Here is a 23,857-nt window from a genome sequence, read left to right on the forward strand (position 1 = left end):
AATGACGGCTATAAATAACGAACTTGAGTCTACTTTAAAATTATCAACTAGCGTTTCGTTGTTAAAGTTTCGGTACCTTATTTTTAATATATTTTCACAAAAACTCTTCCCTAAATAGACGTTTGAAGTTGCCTTTCTGTAGCATGCTGATTAAAATGGATGATTCGATTCGTCACCTACGTGCTTTTATATCACACATAGTGGAACATCTTCTCTACATTATCTGACGATAACGTAGATCGGCGTAAGCTTGAATATAAAAGAAGTACAGTAGCTCAAGGTCCATTTAAACTTCCTTTAATGTTGACGGTTATTGCGTTTTTGCCGCTGATATAACGCGGTTTGGCGTTGCGCCCTCTGTTTTGCTCGCGGAAATCTAACACATCGTCAAATTCTATTCCAACAGAGCTACTCACTGGCCTGTTTCTGCCTACTGAAACGTTTCCATAACAACGCTTGCACACGCGTAGACATTTTAAATATGGCTGGCTTTGAATTGAAACCTTCAGTTGGTGCATGGGTCGCCTACCTCCCGGCTAAGATGATATTTCCTTAAGATGCATTTTCAATTATGGACAATCATCTTTAGACAGTTCTACAATTAATTTAAAGGATAGCCTTGAAAATGCTCACCTTCTCAGTAGCTTGGCCTTCTTCCTTATAGTATTTGAAGTATTCTCCCTCTCTCCTGTATCGTAGCTTGTACTTTTGTACCCAACTGCAATATGTATCTCTATAACGACCTTGAGTAGCTACACGTGTTATTCGGTACTGACTGCCAAGATCAATCTGGAGCCACTGATTGGCATCGTTAACTTTTGCTACCCAACCTCCTGCCTCCTGGTCGTTTTCAATGTAAAGTCGTGCCCGACTTGGGCGAGACCGCTCAGCATAATATGTAGAAGCGGTAATATTTTCGTCGGGGATCGCGCCATTCTCCATTCCAAGAGCTTTTTGACATTCTATGGATGGACAATTAAGTAGTGCGGTTATGCAGACGGTTTATTTTGATCACAGAAACAGGTTAAATTAAAATTTCACATTGATCCCCGACCCCTTAAGACGCGAAAAAAAAAATGCCAATGAGTTTCAACTTAAACCATCGTTGAAGGTTTCTTGAGAAGTCTAGCGAACTGCTTTGATAAGCGCCATCCTTCTTAACAGTGTTAGAAAATCACATTAGTATTCTACGAATATCATCACTGTGTGACAGTGTCCTTAAAGGATAGCGGAAATCAGACTTTTGTAAAATACCTTGGCATCCATATAGATCCACTCTCATTGATATATGATCATGCCAAGCTCCTGGCAGAAAACGGACATAACGAGCTCTTATTGGTGGAACTAGGTCATGTGATACAACGCTGTCTGCGTCTGTGTTTCCTTCGAAAACCTACGTAATAAGAACACTGTCAAAGGAGTTGTTTTGCTAAACGAGAAGAGTAGAAAGTAAGGAAGTTACTTTTCTGCAGTATCAATTCTTGTTGAAACTCCGTTTTTTCTCGCCCACGTCATAAGCAGGAAAGAGGCGAACTATTAATCTTTTCACTCCTAAGATATAAAAATAAATTCTCTTTGGCATTTCTCGTAATCTCGCCTCTGAAAATTTGGTGTCGAATCCAGTCATAACGGTGCTTGCTCACCTTGTTAATGTCTTGATTGTATTCCTTGTAGTGGTGCAAGCTTACTACATCATCACCGTACTGCAGCCTGTATTGAGTCACCCACTCCTCGCTGCCATTTCGTCCTTGTGTTGCCACACGTGTTACTTTAACATAGTATGTGCCCACATCAACCTGAAGCCATTGGTCGGTGTCATTGTGTAATGCGGCCCAAGAACCTTCCCGATGAGGCAACTCTTTTTCCAGGTGAAGTCTTCCAAATTTAGGAGCTAGATTGCCATTCAGCATAGACGAAGCTTTGAGCTGACCGTCAGGAATTTCGTTAGTCTCCACTCCTAATGATTCTTGGCACTCTAATCAATCAGGTTGGCAAAATAGACAAAACATTGGCGTTAACGTAGTTATGAAGGCTTTAAAGAAAGCTTACACTGATTTGATGTCTGAGTAAAATGGATATGCGGTCAGTACTTTGCATGTTCACAACTTAGCTCAGTGCCACCTGTAGTTATTTCTTATTGCCTTCTTTTTGTTGTGGAAAAGGAATGAGTAGGAAATAGAAGTAACTTAGGGGTCAGAAACTGCCTCCTATATTGCGAAAATAGTTTTCATTGTATCCACCACAGGGGCGTAGCCAGGATTTTCCAAAGGGAAAGGGGGGGTCACAGAGGCTACTCACCATTTACACCACTGCTCTCGCGTGTGTATCAGCGGGCTCAGTCGTATTATCGTATTATCGCGGCATGAAGGCCCATATTAACTAAATACAAGAGCCGTTGACAAAAATACTTCACAAAAAAAAAACGAATTTTGAAAAAGTGGGCTTTTCAACAATGGCTTTTTCGGCCAAGATATTGTCATGGCGTTTTCGTCACCTGAATATTGTAGGTTGTATGCTCTAAAGAAGGCCTACCAAGGGGGGGGGGGGGGTCACGGGCACCCCAGGACCACCCCTCTGGCTACGACCTTGCACCATTCAATACGATACCTTGACAGCCATAAAGTTCCACTCTCATGGATATGTGAGAATACCAGGTAACAGAATGAAATCGGATGTAACGAGCCCTGATTGGTGGATCTAGATCATGTAACACAATTGTATCGCGGTCTGTGTTTCCAGTAAATACCTGAAGTAACAAAGTGAGATGAAATCTAAATAAAACCGAACATTGCCCGTAACACAGGAAAAATAAAGTATATGCAAGTCGCTATTGACTTTATTTTCAAGTGTTACCAACTAAATTGATAAAAATGTAAATTGGCCATCGAATTGAGTTTTAAAGCTGACATTTCGAGTGTTAGCTCTTCGTCATTCGCTCTGACGAAAGGCTAACGCTCGAAATGTCAGCTTTGAAACTCTTTATGGGGGCGAATTTACATCATTAACTCGGTTGATAAAACCAAAATTACCTTCATGTTGGTACTCCCACCGACAAAGCACCACAGTTTCTTTAGAAACCTACCCCCTTTATGTTGTTGGTTTTATTATAGTACTAGTTAGCTATGAGTGGCTGCACAGAGCGAAATCAATTCAAACGGCGGTTTTCTTTTGACTTTCAGTTGCAAATAGCCATATCTCACCTTGTGAATAATTTGCCCGTGTTCCATGTAATATTTGAGGTTCACGCCGTCGTTGCTATACTGAATTTTGTACTCAGTTACCCACTGATTCGCGTCATGTCTTCCCTGTGTTGCCACACGAGTTACCGCATTATAAACAGTACCCAGATCAACCTGTAACCACTGATTACCATCGTTAAAGTGAGCTGACCAAGCTCCTTGTAAGTTGTTGTGGCGTTGAAAATTTAATCTACCTTGTGCAGCAGAATGATTCGCATCATATTCAGTAGAAGCACTGATCTGACCATTAGTTATTACACCACTTTCCATACCATGATCATCTCGACATGCTGAAAGTTTGATAAAAACAAACATATTTTAGGATTATATTTTACGCTAGGATAGCTCTATGACAACTTAATGGCCACTTAATTTACGGCATCCTTCCTTACGCTTATCTCAAGATTTTAGTTAAAATCAAAAGTTTCTTTTCTTTTTTTTGTTTTGTCTTTTACATTGGATTAGAGTGGGCCATCTTAGCTTATACAGAGGAGAATCGGGCGTCGGCCGTGCATTCTTTGAGGACCCTGTGTTTGGCTGTTCTTTTTGCCATCTCCCCCCTTTATTATTATTATTGTCGAGCTCATTTTGGACAGTGTTTCTTTAAGACTGCTTTAGGTAACCTTTTCTTCTGGAACCCTGTAGATTCTATTTCAGGACACTACAGGTGATATTTTCCCCAAGCATCCGAAGCGTATGTCCATTGCTCTTTCCAAAATATGAGATAGGTGTCCAAATACACTGCTATGACACTTCCCAGGCCCTATCTATTTATTTATCTGATTTTAATATTGATGTATTTTGCTAACTTTTATTGGAAGTTATGCAATCCGCCTCGATTAGCGTTGCTACATGCGGGTTGTATAAATTTATAAATCTGTTAAATTTGCTTGTTATAATAAATAAAGGTGTGTTGTGTGTGTGTGTGTGTGTGTGTGTGTGTGTGTTGTATGTGTGTGTGTGTGTTGTGTGTGTGTGTGTTGTGTGTGTGTTGTGTGTGTGTGTTGTGTGTGTGTATTGTGTGTTGTGTGTGTGTGTTGTGTGTGTGTGTGTGTTGTGTGTGTGTGTGTTGTGTGTGTGTGCTGTGTGTGTGTGTGTTGTGTGTGTGTGTTGTGTGTGTGTGTGTGTGTGTTGTGTGTGTGTGTGTATTTTATCCTATTTTTCGGCCTCACATCCTCTCGCACGAACGGTGTGAAAGGACCTCAAGCATGCAGATCGAAATCTTTCATTCTAGCTTTATTTTTTTCTATCTTAAGGTTAAGCTTTGCATTTTTTGGCATAGAAATAAATTATCTTCCGTTTATCTAGGATGTTACCTTTTAAAAAGGAAATTACATTTGAAAGCAAACCAACGCTGCTTTATGATATTGTAAAATAAGAAAATGATTAGGCTTTCTGTTTTTCTAAGGTACAAAATGTGCTCCTATTATCAATGTGGTTGTTTCAAAGGCTGGTCTTATGAAGGAAGTCTACTGTTGTTATGGTGATGAGTTGATAGTTAAACAGATGGCTAGATGTTCTTGTTTTTTAAATAAATAAATAAATAAATAAATAATGATTTAACAATGGACATCCACTGGGTGGCTATTCTTGTCCACTGTTCCAGATCGAATTGGAATTTGGAAATGTTGGTTTTTGCGGAGGGAGGAAAACCGGAGGACCGGGGAAAAACCCTCGGAGCAAGGACGAGAACCAACAACAAACTCAACCCACATGAGACGCCAGGTCCGGGAATCGAACCCGGGCCACAGTGGTGGGAGGCGAGTGCTCTCACCACTGCGCCATCCCTGCTCCCCTTTAACAATTGAGACCTAGATCTTAGACCACACCTTGACAGCCGTAGAGTTCTGCTCTCATTGATATGTGTCCATGCCACTCTCTTGGTCGAAATCGAACAAAGCGTGCTCTGATGGATGGATTTAAGTCATGTGATACAACGTAGTTCTCGTCAGTGTTTCCGGTAAAGAGCTAAGACGGTACATTGATAAAAGTTAATCATGAAGCAATATATATCGGAAGTTCCCTTGTGCCCAAGGCGGCAATTCAAGAGGGTATGGTTACGAGGATTTGAGTAACGATTTTCAGTTCCAAAGGAATGATGCACTAACATAAAAATTGTCGCCAATTGTAATAGAAAAGATTTTTTTTTTCTAACACGTAATACAAGAACGTATTTATTTGGGGCTTATATGTATGTTAGACCTCTGCCATGAAATACACACTTCTATCTATATAGTCCATATTGTGTCTTCGTCATTGAAGCTTCGAAAAGAAAGTATATATCGCAAAATCTGTTTTCTAACACAAGGACAGAGTACCACCATCCAAGAGCGTTGCTAGAGAAATTTCGTTGGAATCTAAACTTGACAGAGACCTTGAAATATGATTAATACGATCATTAAGACGATTTTACTGATGTCTTCTCCATTAAATCCAGGAAAGACAAGAATTGGTAAACTAGGACAAGTGAAACCGCCACGGAACTACGCATAAATGATAGCATGGAGTTATTAGTGGGATAGACTCTTAAAGTATAGAATATTGTGTTACTGAATACAATCTATTTTATAAATCAGCCCTCGATCGTACCTTGTCTGTGCCGCTACCTTCCTCTCTATAGAAATTAAAATTGAGGCCGTTGTCACTGTACTGCAGTTTGTATTTCTTAACCCACTGGTTCGCGTTGTGTCTGCCTTGTGTTGCAACACCTTTCACATTGAAGAACTGACTGCCCAGATCAATCTGAAGCCATTGATTGACATCATTTGTGCGAGCGGCCCAAGCTCCATGGTTCCCTGGCCCCCAATGTAGTCTGCTGTGAATGGGGGCGAGAGAGTCGCTGTGTTTTGAAGAGGCACTGATTTGTCCGTCAAGAATTTCACCACTTTCCATACCCAGGGCTGCTATGCATTCTAGAATTCAGTAGCAACAAATCCTAGTTTTAACATCAAAGTACTATTTACCCGTAAGGGAGTTATTCATATTCATTACAACATAATAGCGAACAAATCAAATGGCTTGATTTGCCAACTAGGCTGATTGTGTATATACTTATAACCAATAGAACACATTCGAAATTGCAGGCTTAGATACCGCGAGTACCTTCTTTTGCTATCAACACTACAAGCTCCCAGGCTTCCTGGTAGCGACTTAACTTTTTTCAGTCTTCCGTGCCTGGGTGCATATCTATCATCATCATTATAATATGAAGAGGCGCTGATCTGCCTATTTGCTATTTCACCGCTCTCCATGCCAAGAGGTGTAAAACACTACACAGATGTCGAAAAAGTAGTAAGAGAGAGAAGTCAACAGATGGTTCAAGATGGTAAAGAAACATCCTGTATCATCAGAGGTTCAAAACCTCGCTATTTATTGAGAAAGTGTATTTTTTATCCAGTGCATGTCGTGAATAAAGGCGTTTCTTGAAGCCGAAGCAAATTTATTGCCACAGCCAATCAGATATGGACTTTTCACTTCAAATACCAAACATTACCTCGAAGAAAGAACATGGAAGCGACCAGCAAGTTGGGAAACGAGGATAACAAGGCCTAACCAACTTTCGACACCACATAAATATTGTAAAACAAAAATAGCAACTATAACAATACAATACTGATGATAATAAGTAAAACAGGTTAGCAATGTCATAGCATAGTATTGTAAGCAATGTCAAAACTGTCAGCAACTTTTGCCTCCAAAGAAAATAGTATCGTAACCAAACAAATAAAATTCATTAGTTTTGTAAGCATTGCGAGTATTGTAAGTATTGTTGTTTTGTTAATTTTAGCAATAACTTTTTTTATTGTTGTAAGTAATGTCAGCCCTTCTTGTAGTAATTTTGCAAGTATTCTTGTTGTTTATTTTTGGTTACTTTAAAATTGATAAAAGGCTCCGTGGATAACTATTTCTTGGAAAGGACGGATTCTATCAGAAAAGACATCAATGTTTGTTGAACGTACCTGCCTGAGCAGTCTTGATGGCTTGGAAGGTTATTATAACTACAATAAAAAGGCCAGGGTTCTGCAAGAAACAATAGGTGTTTTCCATCAAGATGCATGAATGTGCCTTGTCCTTCCATAAATGATGATCTTGTATACCGTTCCTATTTCAGTCTTATTCGAACAATCTAATGATTTTTTAGATATGAAAATTTTAATCAACACGATCGTGGTCTGAGCTACTCACAAGTACTTTGTTACCATAGAAACTGAATGTTTATTCGTCTCTTCAGGAGCGTGGGACACGGAGTACAACTTCAATAGGGACCTTAAGCAGTCACTGACGGCAACGCCAAGGAAGACTTCGATTAAAAAATGAATTTCTACTCTTAGTTAGAATTTCAAAAATGGCTGCATAAGCTTACTGTCTCATACGGTGCCACAGCTCAACTTCAGCATGACGTATAAAAGTAGCGTTGAGTTCCAAATGGAAATTAAAATAATTTGCCGTCGCGGTTTCGGTTCACAGACGATGCAAATTTTGGCGATTTCACGTTGTTGTTTTGCATAGGACGGCTAAGAAATGTACAAAGTTTCAAAATGCACGTGCTGAGCTATTTTTCTGCCAATTAGATCTTTTGTTTTTCCACGTCCTCTTTGCCGTCGCCGTCGTGGTTGCCTAAGGTCCCTAATGTAACGGATCTAGTGCTGTGACGTTCTACCGCTGAACCACAGAGACCATAAGGTGAGTGGGGCCTTTACGTGCATTATGCATTATTAGGTTCAAACCGCCTCCCGGTTAGCTCAATGGATAGAGCGCTGGACTGTTGTGCGGGAGGTCGAGGGTTCGAGCCCCGGCCGGACCAACACTCAGGGTCTTAAAATAATTGAGAAGATTATGCTACCTTTCTATAGGGGAATCCTTGTTTACAATATTTGCCTCATTAGCATAAGCAATTCAGTTTCTGATGGAGCTAAAATATCGAAAGGTCAAAGTACGATTAATTCGGCCAATGAATACGAGCCCGATGCATTCAATTCTTTTTGAGCAACACGGGTTTAAAAACTCAAAATTTTACATAGAATGTATGAGCTTATTAGCGCTTTTGCCACCCAGAAATTTTGCAGTTTTTGATGGACTATTTCTCCTTGAATATGACACCCAAAGTGCTAAACATTTCACCATGTATTAAGGTTTTCTAGCTCTTTATTTGCCTGGAGTCAATTTGTATCTAACATGCTTCCTTCTTTACGCAAAGCCGTATGCAAATGAGCAAAAATGTAAACAATGACGTCAGCATGAATCTGCCTATAATATCAAGAAATGGGGTTAGATATTCTAGTCTTCTCGGATAGGGACGAATAAATGGAGGTCCCGTCTCCTACAGGGTTAGGGGCAGGAGACGTTAATTTCCCACGCACGAGATTACTGTGCGATGGATGTCCTCCCCTGGGGTGGAATGGGTGGGTATGGGAAGGGTGGTTAACAGGACCCTCGTTGATACCAGTGTTTACTACACTGAAGGGGCTATCCTGTATAAATATAGATGTCTACTAAATATATAGATGTCTCAATGTGACGCGTGCCCCGTATTCACGCTCCGTCATCTTGTGTGAACAATTGCCTTAAAAAGTTCCCATCTTTACATTTTGGGGGCTGTAAGATTGTAAAGCGATATAGAGCTTTTGTATATACCGCTATAGAAATAAAGTTATTATTATTATTAGTAACTACAATTTAGGTATAAACTGTTTTCATTATGAATAGAACATACTGAGCACGACACTTCCAAACTAGCGTTTGTTTGTGAATAGCTTAAAATCAAATATTCCATCAGCATGATAAGAAATTTAAGGACTTTTTCCTTTTTTGCAAATTTACCCTCAAGTGTCACAAGTCGGTGACTAGGTAAGGAAAACCGTTTTCAAAAATTTTCAAAAAACCACATCATTGTCTTGCGGGTAACTAAAGATTGTATTGAAGTGAAAGGTTTTTTTCTGTTGGTATACCTTATTTAAAATGATAAATTATACCTGAAAATATGATTAACATGTAGAATATGTGTTGGAGTCAGAAAAATCAGCTGGATGCTTATCGTATGGCAAACATTCATACATTTATTCTGAATATATTCTAGTAAATAACAACATTATTATCGATGCGACATTACTGATTGAATATTGTTATAATTATGTTTCGCTGAAATCACTTATACGAAAAATTTGCTGAACAGCTATGAATTACATCTGATAAAACATTTTAAAGTGGGAAATGCAACAAAAGTTCTCAGGTTTACAATAACAAAAAAAATCAAGATTGCTAAATTAAATCAAAAATTCATGTCGTCGTTTGTTTTCATGCAGACATTCTAACTTCCATTCTACGCGAACAATAGACCCCCCTCTCATTCTACGTTTTGACTTAGGTTTGCATTAACAAAATATCAAGATTGCTAAATTAAATTTAAAATTCATGTCGTAATGTGTTGCCATGCAGACATTCCAACTTCCATTCTACGCGAACAATAAACCACCCCTCTCATTCTACGTTTTGACTTTTTATCAGCCGTTTGAATTATTATACGGTATCGAATAAAAACATATTAAACCATCAACCATATTTTCTGCATATTAACATATAATTTTTCCTTTTTAAAAAGTTTTATCTCCGAAATAACGATGAAAAGTTATGATAGCGACTTTCATCAGACCACCAACAAGAATCAGACTACTATTACGCGAAATATCCCTAGCTACAATCTTCATTGTCAGAGGCAATTATACTGATTCAGGGTGGGAAAACCTCGTTAATAAAAGTAGGCAGAGCATCGTGAAGTTTGTACACGAGGGTTAAGAACTAGTCCAATGAAAAAAATCTAAAACAATTCAAATTTACAAGGAGATTCTCGCTCAGCCATAAGAATCATCAGGAAACTGATTTTAACAAAGGTTTTTGTAGATAATTGTGTGCCTTCAAGTCTTATTCAAGATCTACGAATAAAAATAGGAATGGTAAAATTTTAAGTGAATTTCGTTGATTTCAAAGTACGCAAAACACTTTCTTCGTTGTTATCAAACTTTCAAATCTCATGAAAACAATAATTAAACAGAATTAGGTAAAACTATGTAGCAAGCTAATATCATAAACTCCCAAGACTGGTCTAAAAAATTTAAACACTTACCAATAGTTTTGGCAGAGGAAGATGGGTCATGGCTAAAAGTTTATCGTTTAAAATATCTCTCGTGGAGTTACATTATGTCGTTGTTATTCCTGAGATTTAGTGCATCAATATATTTATTGGATTCTATCATTTCTCACCCCAGTGGCATTTTAAGTTCATTGTGATGAATAACTCAGGAAACATTCAACAATCTTTGTACCTTTGTTTGTTTAATATTCTCGATTGTTACATCCTCTGTTCGCTCTATTGTGTAGCTTTCCAGACCCATCCCTCCACACGCTTGACAACACTTTACTTGATCAGTTCGTTAATTTGTGATGTGAGCCTCCGTTCCCGTTCAGCAGTTTACTTAGAGTTTGACATAGACACCTACAGTGTAAGAGTCATGTGGAGATTCAATGTATTCCAGGGTGAATGGAGACTGCCCTACCATAAAGGCTGGCAAATCAAGCTCAGCTTAGTTCCATGCGTGTTCAAGTTAAACCTTAACAACTACACACCTCATTGTCTTAAACGGTTTCCTCAATTGTTTTTAAGGAGGTTGTGAATGCACTCAGAATGCCTTTTCGCTCATGCACCATAACTATGCAGTAATCAACCGGTGGGAATAAAAACTAGGAAAAGAACCACAGTTTTGACTGTATGCGGACCTGTGAATTCCCATCCGTGTCGGAAGATAGTTATAACACCGTTACCAAAATTATGATCCATGCACTGGCTAGATTTAAGGTCTTTGGAGGAAAATTTTAAATTTGCGAATGAAAGAATAGACATTGAACAAAATAACGATGGGTAAAAGATAATTAATTATTCCACGAGCGCGCGTTGGATATGAGATGATAGATAGCCAACGAGACGCGTAGCGCCGAGTTGGCTATAATCATCTCATATCCTATAACGCGAATGGAATAATTGTTTTGTTAAAAAAAACGCCCCCAAGCTATTAGACAAATCTTCTCGACTTTATTATGTGAGAAGAAACCGGATTTAACAATGTACAGAAATTAGATTATGGTATATTGGCTCATATACCATAATGGCTGAGGCAATAAAAATTCTTGAATTGCATTATCCAATGATCCAGTTTTAATAGTTATCATTATACAATGAATACATGAAGTTCATATATTCATTGTATCTGATTTATCATCACGGGTTTATTACGAATCAACTTAACGGCCTGCTCCCAGTTGGCTTGTTAGCTCAATTGGTAGAGCGCTGCACTAGTATCGCAGAGGTCAGTGGTTGGAATCCCGTACAGGCCTGATTTTTTTCAGGTCTGATTTTCGCTATTGCATAATAGCGCTATCTACTGCGAGGATCGTGCATCATACGTAATTATCATTATTTAGCCACATCTTTTTAGTTATTCAAATACCAGAGAATAAGTTTCCGTTCCTCTTTTATTTGGTGTTTTAGGTTTTTAGGTTTCTGCCGGTGTTGATGTTATATTTAGATAAACAACTCAGGTATCTATTACTGAGTTTGTCAAAATGGTTCAAAGGTAAGTGTAGAGTCACGCAATTACAGAGTCAGGCCAAACACCGTTTTAGATACGAATTAATCGTAAGGAGTCTGAAAATCAGAAGAACTATGTGCTCAAAGGAAGCTGAAGGAAGCTTAAAAAAATAAATTACCTCGCAAAGCAATCATAACCAGGCAAATTGAGGTAATAAATAGTCAGAAAGACTGGCGTAAATTAACATCTCAGTTGGAGCTACCGAGATTATGCAAAAAAAAAATTGTAAATTGCCCGCCCAACTGGGCGGCAGGTGTTTTTATGCCGAAGTTCAAATTGATCAAAATTAAAACGGAGATTCAAGGAGAACGAGAAACACGCCACAGTATGATAAAATATATTTTTTAGCAATGGCACAGAGCGTATATAGCTCTTCGAAAAGTTACCCCTACCTTGATATCTGTAGTAAGAATTAAAGAGAAAGTTTTAATACCACTGCGATCCAAAAGCTTGGATGAGGAACCATTGCGTGCATATGCTGGTAAGACTGATCTTACATGAATTTTCTTTATTAGGTATTCTGTGTCTTTAGATTAGTTTGTAAGCATTAAAAAATATTCATTGAATTTCTGGCTATCTTTGGCAAAGAATCGCATCAAAATCTTAAGACTTTATACAACTTTGTGCAAAAATTTGCGATGCACGATGACGTTAGAACTAACGTCGAGTCTCTTACAAAGCACTTCCCGAGAGGAAATGAATGATTTAATCGTAGTCAAATTATTTATAAACTTGATGGCAACTCAAGTCAACTGATGTTTAGGCAGCTTATAGACCGATAAACAGTCCATAGAGACTTAGAAAAGATAGTCACTCGTTGACGTCAAAGAATGAATCCATACCTTTAGCTGTACTGACCTATATCGAGTTATGGATACATACAGGAAGTTTTAAGAACACGAGAGAGGCATAAAAGTTGCTCGAGCGCTAGCTGAGAGCTGGCCCAGTTTCTTGAGTGCGAGACTAATTCACTAGAATTCACGGCCAGAAAGTTACATACCTTATTATAAATTGTACGATTTTAAAACAAAATCTTCTTCTGAGCAACCTTTTAGGACATCAGCGCTTAAAAAAAATATTTACAATTTTAAAGAAGGGTCCTACTGTTGCAAAGCCTCGCTTGAATTCAGTAAACTCAGTTTTCTCTCTCCAGCCATCACTCATATCGGTTGGAAATGAAGTACTGTGCACTGCAAAGCTAATTCAGTTCGTCGCTTGATAGAGCTACTTGTTGGAAACGAGCATTGCTTAGCATATCTTTTTTCCATTTTGAGCCCCAATTGGAGTGGAACGGAAAAACAATCTTGAAAGGTTTGAAATCTCGCGGCTAAACTCGTCGGAAAATTTGCAGCTGAATTGAGGCTAATCACTTCATGTTATGTTGGATTTACGTGCGTAACGTAATATAGTTTAACTTTTTAAACGAAGGGGCCCGCGTTAAAAGAAACTTAATTACCAAAGACGCTCATTTTTATGAAAGGCAATGAAGATTTGAAATCCTGATATCAGTGACGCGGAATGAATCATTTTAACCTTTCGTTTACAAATAAAACGATTCAAGATTTCATGGAACTATTTACGAGAAAAATAGTTTTATCCTTGAGAGAGTGATTTGAAAAATTCATGTGTTCAATATGTGTTCTGTTGCTGATAACTGTCGCTCCGGAGGAGCCAAAGTGTAGCGGAAGACATATCGTCGATGATCCTCAATATTCAACCATGTTTCTCAATTTCCTCTTCCTAATAAGGAGACGCCATGGTGCTAATGAGCAACATCATGGATTTCGATCAATAAAGTTGTTATGCACATGTGTCTAAGAACAGAAATATAAACTCAACATGACGCTGATATAGAAAATTATAACATACCTTTCAAATCCTCAGATTAAAGAAATCAAAGCAGAGCAAAGGGTTTATTTTAATCCGTGCCTTGCTGTGCTTCGCATAGTATGACGCACTGATGCTCGACCAATCAGGGCTTACATTTATCTATTATTAGCGAAGAAGTTATGCTCAAAATATTCATTGTTGGAACAGTTTCTGTTTCTGACCGAACTCAAATAACAAGTGTCAAGACTGCCTTTCCGTATTTGGTGATCCAATCAGTCACACTTGAATTAAACATTTATTATGTTTTGCAGGGCATTTATGTTTTGGCTTTATCATCATATTTCCATCTGGGTAGGTACTGAACAGTTTAGCGCCTTGTCAATTATGAACCTCTTGCTGACTGACGTTTTCCGTGCAAAACGAATGCATCAGCATTTTATTTCCAACGAGTGAAGCTAAGATTAAACGAGTTAACGTTCCCTTAAGTAGCACAAAATTGTTTATAAAACCCATTATGTAACAGGAAAATACATTATTTTCGCGTGCAAAGCCTCAGTGGTTGTAGCTAATAATGACACGTTACCTTTGAACATTTTATTTTTTCAAAGTTACTCTACCGCAGGCTCTTAATAAGAAACAATGTTGTTATTAGTAACCATAAATTAGACACAGAATTCTGACCTCTGTTGTTTCTTTGTAGTACATGGGCGCGACTGCTTGGATCTGCTTCACGAAGGTCATACCGACAGTGGCATCTATAACATCAACCCAGATGGAAATAATACTTTTTCCGTTTTTTGTGACCAGGAAACAAATGGAGGAGGATGGACTGTCTTCCAACGTAGACGGGATGGTTCAGTTGACTTTTATCTGAACTGGATTGATTACAAAAATGGCTTCGGTAATTTATCCTCTGAATTTTGGCTCGGAAATGAGAACATTCACAGAATAACATCTCATAATTCACAACTTTTAATCGAGCTCAAAGACCATGCAAACTTTACGGTGCATGCGTCTTATCAGTCCTTTCAAGTGGGCTCAGAGGACGAAAAGTATGTTTTACATTTTGCGGAGTTTTCTGGTACAGCGGGAGATTCCTTTTCTGGTCAACACGAGGATATGATGTTTAGCACAAAGGATCGAGACAACGACTTTGCCAATGGAACCTGTGCACAATATTTGACAGGGGCTTGGTGGTACAAAAATTGCCAGTGGTCAAATTTAAATGGTCTATACACTGGAGAAGGACCTGCGAGTGTTTCTTGGTACCACTGGAAGGGGGACTATATTCCTCTCAAGGAATCCGAGATGAAATTAAAACCCCACCGAGGTAAAGTTTTTAGACAGCATGGGATAAATAGAAGGAAATGATAGTTTTAGAGTTCGTAACGGCCAAGGAAGTTGCAGAAAGAGTGCAACCTTGCAGCCTTATTCTCCGGTTATGGCTCTTATCAGAAGTGTGTGATATGCTCTCGCACATCATTTGTTGGGCTGTAAAAGATAAATTCTATTGTTCGTGGCATAATCAGGGGGGAGGGGGGAGGGGGAACCGGGGGTGAAAAAAGGATTGTGTTGTCATCAGACATGATATACAGGATAGTCGCCATCTTGGATTAACTTACGAAACGTCTAGATTGGCAATTTGCTCCAGTTTTGTTTCACCGAATAAGATGAAACTTTCCCATGATGTTTGCTTACATAGAAGAAAAATGGAAACCAAAGTACAGCGTGAGTTCTAGATTAATGTCAACATGATTACTACCTTTTGTTTGATTGTTTTTTTTTTTTTGTCATTTTTTTCTGTCCAAAGAACGTGAGTGGTCATATAACCTGGTCTTCAGTGGGAGTCCAGCTGATTACGTGCATCTTCCTCGGATCACTGACCTTCAGGATGTCACGGCCTGTTGGTGGATGAAGACCAAAGAAACGTCAAGCTGGTCAAAAGTATTCTCACTTCATCAACATACAGATCAAGTTGTCCTGAGCTTCTCCTTCAGGGGTACTGCCGACCATGCCTTTCAAGTAAACAATGATGAGATGTAAGTGTTGACTTACATAGAAACCCAAATAAACTAGCCGTGGAGATCACATACCAAAAATTCCGTTTAAATACGGCATCACAGCCAGACCTATACGTCGTTTGTACCTCGAACATTTCTATGCAACACCGTTTTCACAAGTCACATTTCTAGGGAGGTCTTTCCGCAGCCAAATTATTCGGTTTCCACATTAAGCGAAACCAGATTAACCGGATCTGCTCCGTAATCATTTGTGATTGGTAACCCTCTTCCAGCTTGCCAAAAGGTCTAATTTGAAAAGAAATCCTTTAAGGACCGGTTACGATTATTGCTAGGGGGTAGTGGGTCGAAGGTTTTTAGTTGTGTCACGATGGAATTTACCTTATCCCCCATGAGGTTCTGTTATTTTTATATAATCCCCCCTCATTGGCTGTTTATTAGTAGTCAATTTACTTTCGTACCCCCTTATACCCTGTTGGTGGCGACTGATCCACCTCCGATCTCAGTAAAAAATTGTGTGAATCACCCCAAAATTATCCACCCTCTCCCCCCGGCAATAAATGATCTAAGTCCAGTCCCCTGTGTGAAGCTTCCTTGCAGTTGTTGAAACCCAATCTTGTCCCCTATTAATTTATTTTCCTACTATAAATATCTAGAACCTTCACCGTGCTGGATGCCGTCGTAACAAATGATGAATGGCACCATGTGTGCATTACAAGACTCTCTCTCAGTGGGAGCTGGATGTTTTACACTGACGGCGTTAAGAGAGAAGAAGGGGTAGGCTTGGCCAGTAACTTTAGCACAGGAACCAGTTTCTTGAAGGTTGGAATGTTTAGTGGCGTCATTACTGGATTCAACATGTGGGATAAATACATGAAAATTACGTCTCAGATTGAGGAAATGGCGTATGCGTGCTCATCAATGACCGGAAATATCGTACCGTGGCCGGAAGTATATTTATGGCGGAAAGGAAATGTTCCCAAAGTCAGCACTTCACTCTGTATATTTCAAGGTAAGTTGACAAAGAGCTCTTCCTTGCTCTTCCCCCGCTAGCTTTAGAAGTGGAAGGGGGAGTGTGATTACGGTTTGAAAACCGTATAAAGAGACGGAGCAAAGTAAAAGTTTCATGGCAAACAATCGAAGTACGAAATTTTTTCTGGAAGAGAGATTGCCTAATTAGACGCATATAAAAAGTTACGCTTTCGTTAACTATTTTTACTTTGTTATTTTTTTAACCCGTTCAGAGTCGTCACATTGGATCTTCAAAAAATCTACTATATCGAATGAGACTTATGATGGTCTCTCCGGTAAAAAAGGAACTTTCTTAACCGAGGACTGGGACTCACTAAAAGGCGCGGCCAGTGTCACGGCATCAGATTTCATCGACTTCGACAATTACGAATCAGAGTGCCTGAGTGACCCAAGTCTTTGTCGGCATGGATTTTCGCTAAGTTTCTGGCTTCGACATAAATGTAAGTTTAATCTTTGTTTGATTGTACTTGTTAATTCTGTCCCAGACAATTGCATCATTAGTCCGATGCTTTACCACTGGAGAGAAGACGTTGTACATTGTGAATGGTGGCGAGAAATGTCATGTGCCGTTGAGGCCTGGGGCTGACCTGTGTGTTTTCTTTAGTCAACTTTGGTTGCCATCCAAATGTCGACTTTATTTGTGTGACATTTCTTTTCCATAATCAAACAGTCTTGTGCATGCTTTATAAATTAGTTTGTGACAAGTTTGCTTCAAGTCCGAACCAAAGTTAAGAAATGATAAATGGACGATTCGACTGAGGCCCTGAGCTACGTATTGTGTTTCGAATCGTCCTCCCGGTTAGCTCAATGGATAGAGCGCTGGACTGTTGTGCGGGAGGTCGAGGGTTCGAGCCCCGGCCGGACCAACACTCAGGGTCTTAAAATAATTGAGAAGAATTTGCTACCTTTCTATAACGTCAAGAAATGGTTAGATATTCTAGTCTTCTCGGATAGGGACGAATAAATGGAGGTCCCGTCTCCTGCAGGGTTGGGATAGGAGACGTTAATTTTCCACACACGAGATTACAGTGTGATGGATGTCCTTCCCTGGGGTGGGATGGGTGGGATATTGGGTCCACTTAATTTGGAGCCTCGCTCTGTTGTGCGACCCTCACCACACTCTGGTGAAAGTGATTAAATAAGTCCATTTATGGTACAGAAGGTCACCTTCAAACCTTTACTTAAGTCAGGAATGTTAATTCTTTACGACACTGAAGTATAACGAAAATTGAATTTAACTTCCTCAGAAGCTGCAAACAGAATTGCACTGTTTGTTTCAAGCGATCGACAAGTGAGTTAGAAATCTTTTACTTAATTATGTTTGTGGAAATAACCAAATTGCAATTTGAGCCTTGGTATCTTATTGCAGTTCGCTTCATTACCAACATCACTGGATTTAGTGATGAACATGATGTATTTCTTGGAACTTTGCTGAATGGTGTTCTTTCCCAAGATGGAAACTGGTATCGCTGTTTTAAAGCTTTTCCTGGCTGGCAAGGACATGATTTTCATTCGGCATGTGACGGAAAAGGACCAACGGTTACTTTCATAAGAGTACGAGAAAACCTATTTGGTGGATTTCTCGACAAAAGCTGGGGAGGTGAGAATTTAGGTCCAAACTTATTTTCGTGCCACGTTCGTTAAAGAAAAACTGATACACAATTATTTTGTAATCCCACTGACAAAAAAAAAACTTGAGGATGGAGATATGTGAGTAAACGTTTTTCGAAATAATTTCTCTTTCACTGCAAAAGCTGTAAAGAAAACTTTAACTTGAAAGAGAAATGAGAAAAATTCAGATTATTGTAAAATTAAGAACTCTTTGTTATGTTCAGTATGTTGTGTAGATAAGCCAAAATACCCTAATTGGCAACCTTTCATCTCGTGAGACTGTGGCATAACTTCACTCGTGGTCAGACTCTTTTGAAAATGCAGCGCTTATAGTGGCTGAACAAGCCGATTCTTGAGCCGTAAGCTCTTTTGCAGGCGCTACAGGTAAATAAAGAAATTGAGTTTGAGTCAAAATACCTCAAACGAAATCCTAAATTTTTCAATCAAATTCTGCTCTACACCTTCCTGACTCTCTAAACTTTACCATCTAACTATAGAAAGATGTTTTAAATTGACAAGTAGCTCATGTTTCCTGCCTTGCCTGTCTCTGTTAGGTAATGACGGATTTATCAACAGCTCAAAAGCATTCATCTTCAGTTTAAAGAACTTACGGGGACTTGATTCCTTCAAAATGGACATCAAGTCTGACCACTGGAGTAAAGCAGCCAAACAACAGAACCAGTCTGGCCCCATATTTGGCGAAACTGACCTTGTAATTGACTCCAATTCCACAGTGTCCATGAAGTCGTCCACAGATCTTCCCAATGCTTATCAATTTCCTTCTCATATAACTTTGACATCAGATGAACAGGATCACTTATTAGCTGGTAGAAAAGGATTTGTGGTAGATGACTTGGAAACCTTTTATTACGAATGTAAGATGCAATGAGTTAGAGGGAATTTTCAATTAAGTGTCGAAACCAACGCAGGATTACCTTGGTTGTGCCTTACTTCGCTGTGGCCCTTAAAATTTTTGCCACCCTGCCAAACAATCAGATTAAAAACTAGAACCAATCACAACAGCTTACTTTATCATGGGCTCGTTCTCCTATTTTTCTTCAGTCTGATTGGCAGCTGTCGTGATTACTTTGGTTTTGGTTAAAGGCACTCAATCGAAATGCTCTCTTTACTCAGCAACGGAGTTCAAAAGTTTTGTAGTAACATTTTGAATACCATACTTAAGCGTTTAGATAGAATTATAACCATACTATTTTCCTGGGATCACCATATACTTAAGGGGGATAGTAGCATTTGAGGGACAAGTGTACTTGAGAAACGATATTATGTCTCCGCCATAACAAGGTGTATCTTTATGACAATTCCATTTTGGGTTTGATATTCTTTATCTTGTGATGATTGCTTAGGGCGAGACCCAGACCAAAAATTACGCGTGGAAATCGATCTATTTGAGAACCGAGTGTAGAGTTACCGAGTTTTTTCCAAAATAGCGGCGTCCATCTTGAAATTCGAAGACAATTTTTGAACGGTTAGGATACTCCGGGTATTTCCAAATGCACAAAAGATTGGATTTTGAGGATTCTTTTTGCAATGGTACATGAAACAGTTATGTGTTTTCTGAAGCATTTTTCCACCTTTTTGGAGAATATTTACACGAGTTTGAATTAACACTGGTTTGAAAAGTTTAGCCTCAGTGCTTTCATATACAAAACGACTGCGGTTTTGCGTTCTGGTAAGTTTAAAGTGATATCGTTTCAACGTTCAAAAGTAGGTCATTCCTCATTCCTTTTGCATTGTAAAAATGTATATTGTTACTGCATGAATTGTGACCATGGTAAGTTTTCCGTTCGCATGCTCATTCATTTCAACTTTCACTCCATGGGCTGCTTCTCAATTTATTTTTCTACCTTAGTTTCTCCATCAGTTCGCTGTCCATCTGGCTGGGAGTATTTCGAAGGTTCCTGTTACTGGCTGACGGACCACCAAGTATCCTGGTCCAACGCCATGACATTCTGTCGTAATCATGGCGCAGATCTTCCCAAAGTGTCGTCTGCTGAGGAGAATGAATTCCTCAAAAGGAATGGAAAGTACTGGTGGCTGGGTCTGCAACGAGACGACACACATAGGAGTATATTCAAGTGGAGCGATGGGTCTTTGCCAACCTATACTAACTGGAATAACAATGAACCTAACGATTATGGAGGAAATGAGGCCTGTGCTTCCTATCATGAAACAGATACACGCCAGTCGTTGAAGTGGAATGACTACGGCTGTGGAGGAACAAGACACGTTGCTTGCGAAAAAGGTTTAACCAATTGCATTTAAATTTTTTGTTTTGAAGTCAGGTGACTTATGCCTCGGTATAGTTTGCTTCAAGGTATCAAAGTTCTATTGCACTATTATTGTGCTCTGCTAGAACGTGCTTTTTATTGTACTCAGTAAACATGTTGTGGTTATAGGTAGTGGCATGCCCCTTGTTTACCCTTGTGTCATTTTTGATGTCTCATGTTAAATGATTTCGTTCCATTATTAGCTGCTTTTTGTATGATATGATGAGCTCAATTTATTTATATTGTAATTGCAATTAACATTAATCATACTGATGGTTTAAATATGCAAGTGTTGTCCAGCTGATGGTTTGTGTTTGCTATTTCAACTTTTGAACAGAAAGCATAGATGTCATTCTTACAACGAAAAGCATCGCTGCACACAATCCTGGTGTTCTTTTTGGATACAGCGAGTTTGAAAACAAGTACGTTCTTGCGGTGTCCACGAGAACCCATAATTGGGAAATACGGCTCCCGGAATTTCCCCTGGGCTGGCAACACGTGGGTATCACATGGAGTAAACAGTGGGGACTACGCTTCTATCAAAATGGCAGCCTAACAGCGGATTCAAGCAATCCTGTAAGGATTCGTTACGAATTCGGGGATAAATTTACACTCTTTTTAATTGGACGCGATTCGTCCGATTCACCCTTACCAAGAAGATTCCACTTACAGATTGCTGATTTAAGGATTTGGGAGTCGGTTATTCCTCAACAAAGAATGGCTGCTGTTCATAGTAAAGCAGGTGACCTAATTCTCTCTACACGCCTTCATTCTTTTATTTTCCCTCTCTGTTTGTTTGTTTGTTTTTTTGTTTGTTTTTTTTTTGTTTTGTTTTTTTTTTCAACTACGCCTAATTTAATCTGTTGGGTTGTAGCCCTCCCTTGGTATGCGTGGAAAAGCGAATACGGACCCAACTTCCAGTGGAAGCTAACACAACTTCGTCAGGAAGATAATCTTGGAGATTTAAGCGACGTTGAAAATCCCTTCATACTAGAATACGGTGGGTACATCTTACGTTACAGTAATGCCTTACACTGTCACCCTCCAAAAAGACCTGGAAAACTTTCGTTTCTTCCTTATTCGAGCTCTTATTCTTTCTACATAAAACATAGATAAATTAGAAAAACCCTTACAACTCCTGGAAGGGTGGGATGCAACACAGTTCGTTTCGTCTTGAAATTGATTGGCATTACTTGTAGAAAATTTAGCGCGGAGCAAATGGACCAATTCTCCTGTGTAGGAGGCTTTAACTTTAAACGCGGAGGAACGATTTATGCAATTCATGTCTTTACTGATAAATAAAAGTTTGTTCAGCAAAACTTTGGGACATTCCGCTGCATTTCAGACTAAAAAGAGACTTCGTGCGATTAGAAAGGATTCGCCACCATACTTAAAACTTGACTTTAAACGAAGGGTCGTGCAAGAAATTTTTTAATAGGAGCTAACAGATTCGTTATGAACCATGCATTTCTATAGGATTACTCATTTAAAATCAGAACGCCTCACTCATATTTTAGCTGTTTGTAGTTGGAGACTCGGTTTCCCAGCGTTTGACTGCGTCGAAAGATCCGTGTTGGATTATTGTACGGTTTTTTGTGGTTTTACCATACTGAACGATGCTAGTTACTCAGTATTAATAGTAATTATGTTTACTAATTCCCCTCCTCAGAATACAATCATATTGGATGTTTTAAAATTGACTCTGGATCCCTGATACCGAGTTTGGAGGGTACCGACCCTTTGCTGGATGGGAACTGGACCACTAGAGTAGATGTTTTCAAGAAATGTCTCAACGCTGCGCGAAGAAGAGATAGTACAGTGTTTGCTATCAAACATGGCGGTGAATGTCTTTCTTCCCCAGGCAACCATTTAGATTTTATCGCAGAATATGCACGTTCTAACATGTGTGTTGATAACAAAGGTGGACTCAATGCCATGGATCTTTACTTTATTATAGGTGAGGGTATTCCAAATTTTTCTTAGTTCAAAGATGTAAATTCCCTCAGTGAGGTATCAACCAAGGATTCGTTAATCATTATCGGTTAAAACACACGGTTTGCTGGAAAATCCTCTCGCCACTATTCTTGGGTCAACAGTAAACAAAAACTACACGTTACCGTTATAACACTTCACCCTGCTTAGTGCTAAGAATGCTCCGAAAAAAAGTCCCTTTTTTGTAAGCCTCTTATCAATCAAACACTCGACTAAACATCACCCATTGAGGTGATGGGCTCGATCGGTTTAAGACTTGTGTATGTCATACCATCACAATCCAAATGATTCAAGGTGAAACCAATGCCATTGCACAAGATATGGAACCAGATGGCCAAATTACAGACTACACGTAGAAGATAAACAAGCCATTGTTGAATGGATATGAGGAAGAAGGTCAAATAATTGATTGTAGATATTTGGTCTTTTTTTCAAAGCAATTTAACAAAAATTGACTTATCCAGACAATTGTTGTAAAATCACCAGTTAAAGGGCATCCTCAAAACCAAACGAAATTTCCCCTCATAAGAGGTGTTTGTTCAATGGAGACAACACATGCAGAGTTACGAGTGCAAACTAACATATTTCTCTCTCTGCAGTTAACTACAATGCTGCAGTTCGAAGGCCGACCTCCCAATCGAGCGACATTAATTCCTCATCCTTCGCCACTGATGGCAGTCGTTATAATTCGCCCTCAGAAAAATGTAGCCTTACAACCTCGGAGAAAGATCCATGGTGGCAAGTGCACCTGGAAAGAGACGTATTGGTTCGTGATGTATATGTCTTTGTGTATTATGAATACCAAAAGAGCGTATTGTTGGAGATAAGAATTGGAAATCATGGTGGGTCAAGTTTAAAGGAAAATCCTATATGTGGCAGTCCATTTAGATTGAGGAACTCAGCTTGGCAAAGAACTCGTTGCCCTGTGCCTCTACGAGGGAGATATGTGGGCATTACGAGGATTGTGAACGACGGAAATTTGCAACTTTGTGAGGTAGAGGTTCGAGAAGAAGGTTAGGGAAATTGATTGTGTAAAGATCGATGTAAAGGTAACTTGAAATGGCTTGTAACAGCTTATGTTAACTATGCTTTGACTGATCAACTCTGATACCGTAAATTGTTAGATGGAAGAGTCTCCTTAGAGTTCTATTTACTTTCATCTCTCTGCCCAATCACATGCAACTCGATGTTACCCATGTTGGTTTTAT

General features: G+C 39.1%; 2 protein-coding genes across 2 annotated transcripts in view; one reads left to right on the forward strand and one right to left on the reverse strand.

Annotated features, from left to right (window-relative positions):
• Window positions 1-2,578: 2,578 nt before the first annotated feature.
• Window positions 2,579-7,286, reverse strand: LOC111330227 (EGF-like repeat and discoidin I-like domain-containing protein 3). Its single transcript, XM_088745683.1, has 5 exons — window positions 7,199-7,286; window positions 5,829-6,151; window positions 5,069-5,207; window positions 3,201-3,529; window positions 2,579-2,746 (listed from the first exon to the last, which is right to left on the reverse strand). The coding sequence occupies exons 1-5, from the start codon at window positions 7,284-7,286 to the stop codon at window positions 2,579-2,581; spliced, it is 1,047 nt and encodes a 348-aa protein (XP_088601809.1).
• Window positions 7,287-11,852: 4,566 nt separating this feature from the next.
• Window positions 11,853-23,857, forward strand: part of LOC111330226 (uncharacterized) — a 47,705-nt gene continuing 35,700 nt past the window's right edge. Inside the window, exons 1-13 of the mRNA XM_088745685.1 lie at window positions 11,853-11,863; window positions 12,411-12,418; window positions 14,409-15,038; window positions 15,519-15,747; window positions 16,383-16,738; window positions 16,971-17,198; window positions 18,128-18,358; window positions 18,924-19,244; window positions 20,240-20,632; window positions 20,995-21,399; window positions 21,532-21,657; window positions 22,327-22,614; window positions 23,249-23,662. Of these exons, the coding sequence (XP_088601811.1) occupies window positions 11,853-11,863; window positions 12,411-12,418; window positions 14,409-15,038; window positions 15,519-15,747; window positions 16,383-16,738; window positions 16,971-17,198; window positions 18,128-18,358; window positions 18,924-19,244; window positions 20,240-20,632; window positions 20,995-21,399; window positions 21,532-21,657; window positions 22,327-22,614; window positions 23,249-23,662 (3,640 nt within the window). The remainder of the gene's footprint in view (window positions 11,864-12,410; window positions 12,419-14,408; window positions 15,039-15,518; window positions 15,748-16,382; window positions 16,739-16,970; window positions 17,199-18,127; window positions 18,359-18,923; window positions 19,245-20,239; window positions 20,633-20,994; window positions 21,400-21,531; window positions 21,658-22,326; window positions 22,615-23,248; window positions 23,663-23,857) is intronic.

Source organism: Stylophora pistillata, chromosome 14 (genome assembly GCF_964205215.1).
Source record: "Stylophora pistillata chromosome 14, jaStyPist1.2, whole genome shotgun sequence".
Lineage (NCBI taxonomy): Eukaryota > Metazoa > Cnidaria > Anthozoa > Scleractinia > Pocilloporidae > Stylophora > Stylophora pistillata.

Coding starts and splice junctions, on each gene's coding strand:
- LOC111330227 (XM_088745683.1), bottom strand. CDS start 7,286: ATGGAAAACACCTATTGTTTCTTGCAGAACCCTGGCCTTTTTATTGTA. Junction 5,208..5,828: donor AAGGTAGCGGCACAGACAAG/GTACGATCGAGG, acceptor GTACCGTCTTAG/CTCTTTACCGGAAACACTGA. Junction 3,530..5,068: donor AGAACTCTACGGCTGTCAAG/GTGTGGTCTAAG, acceptor TCAAACTTTCAG/CATGTCGAGATGATCATGGT.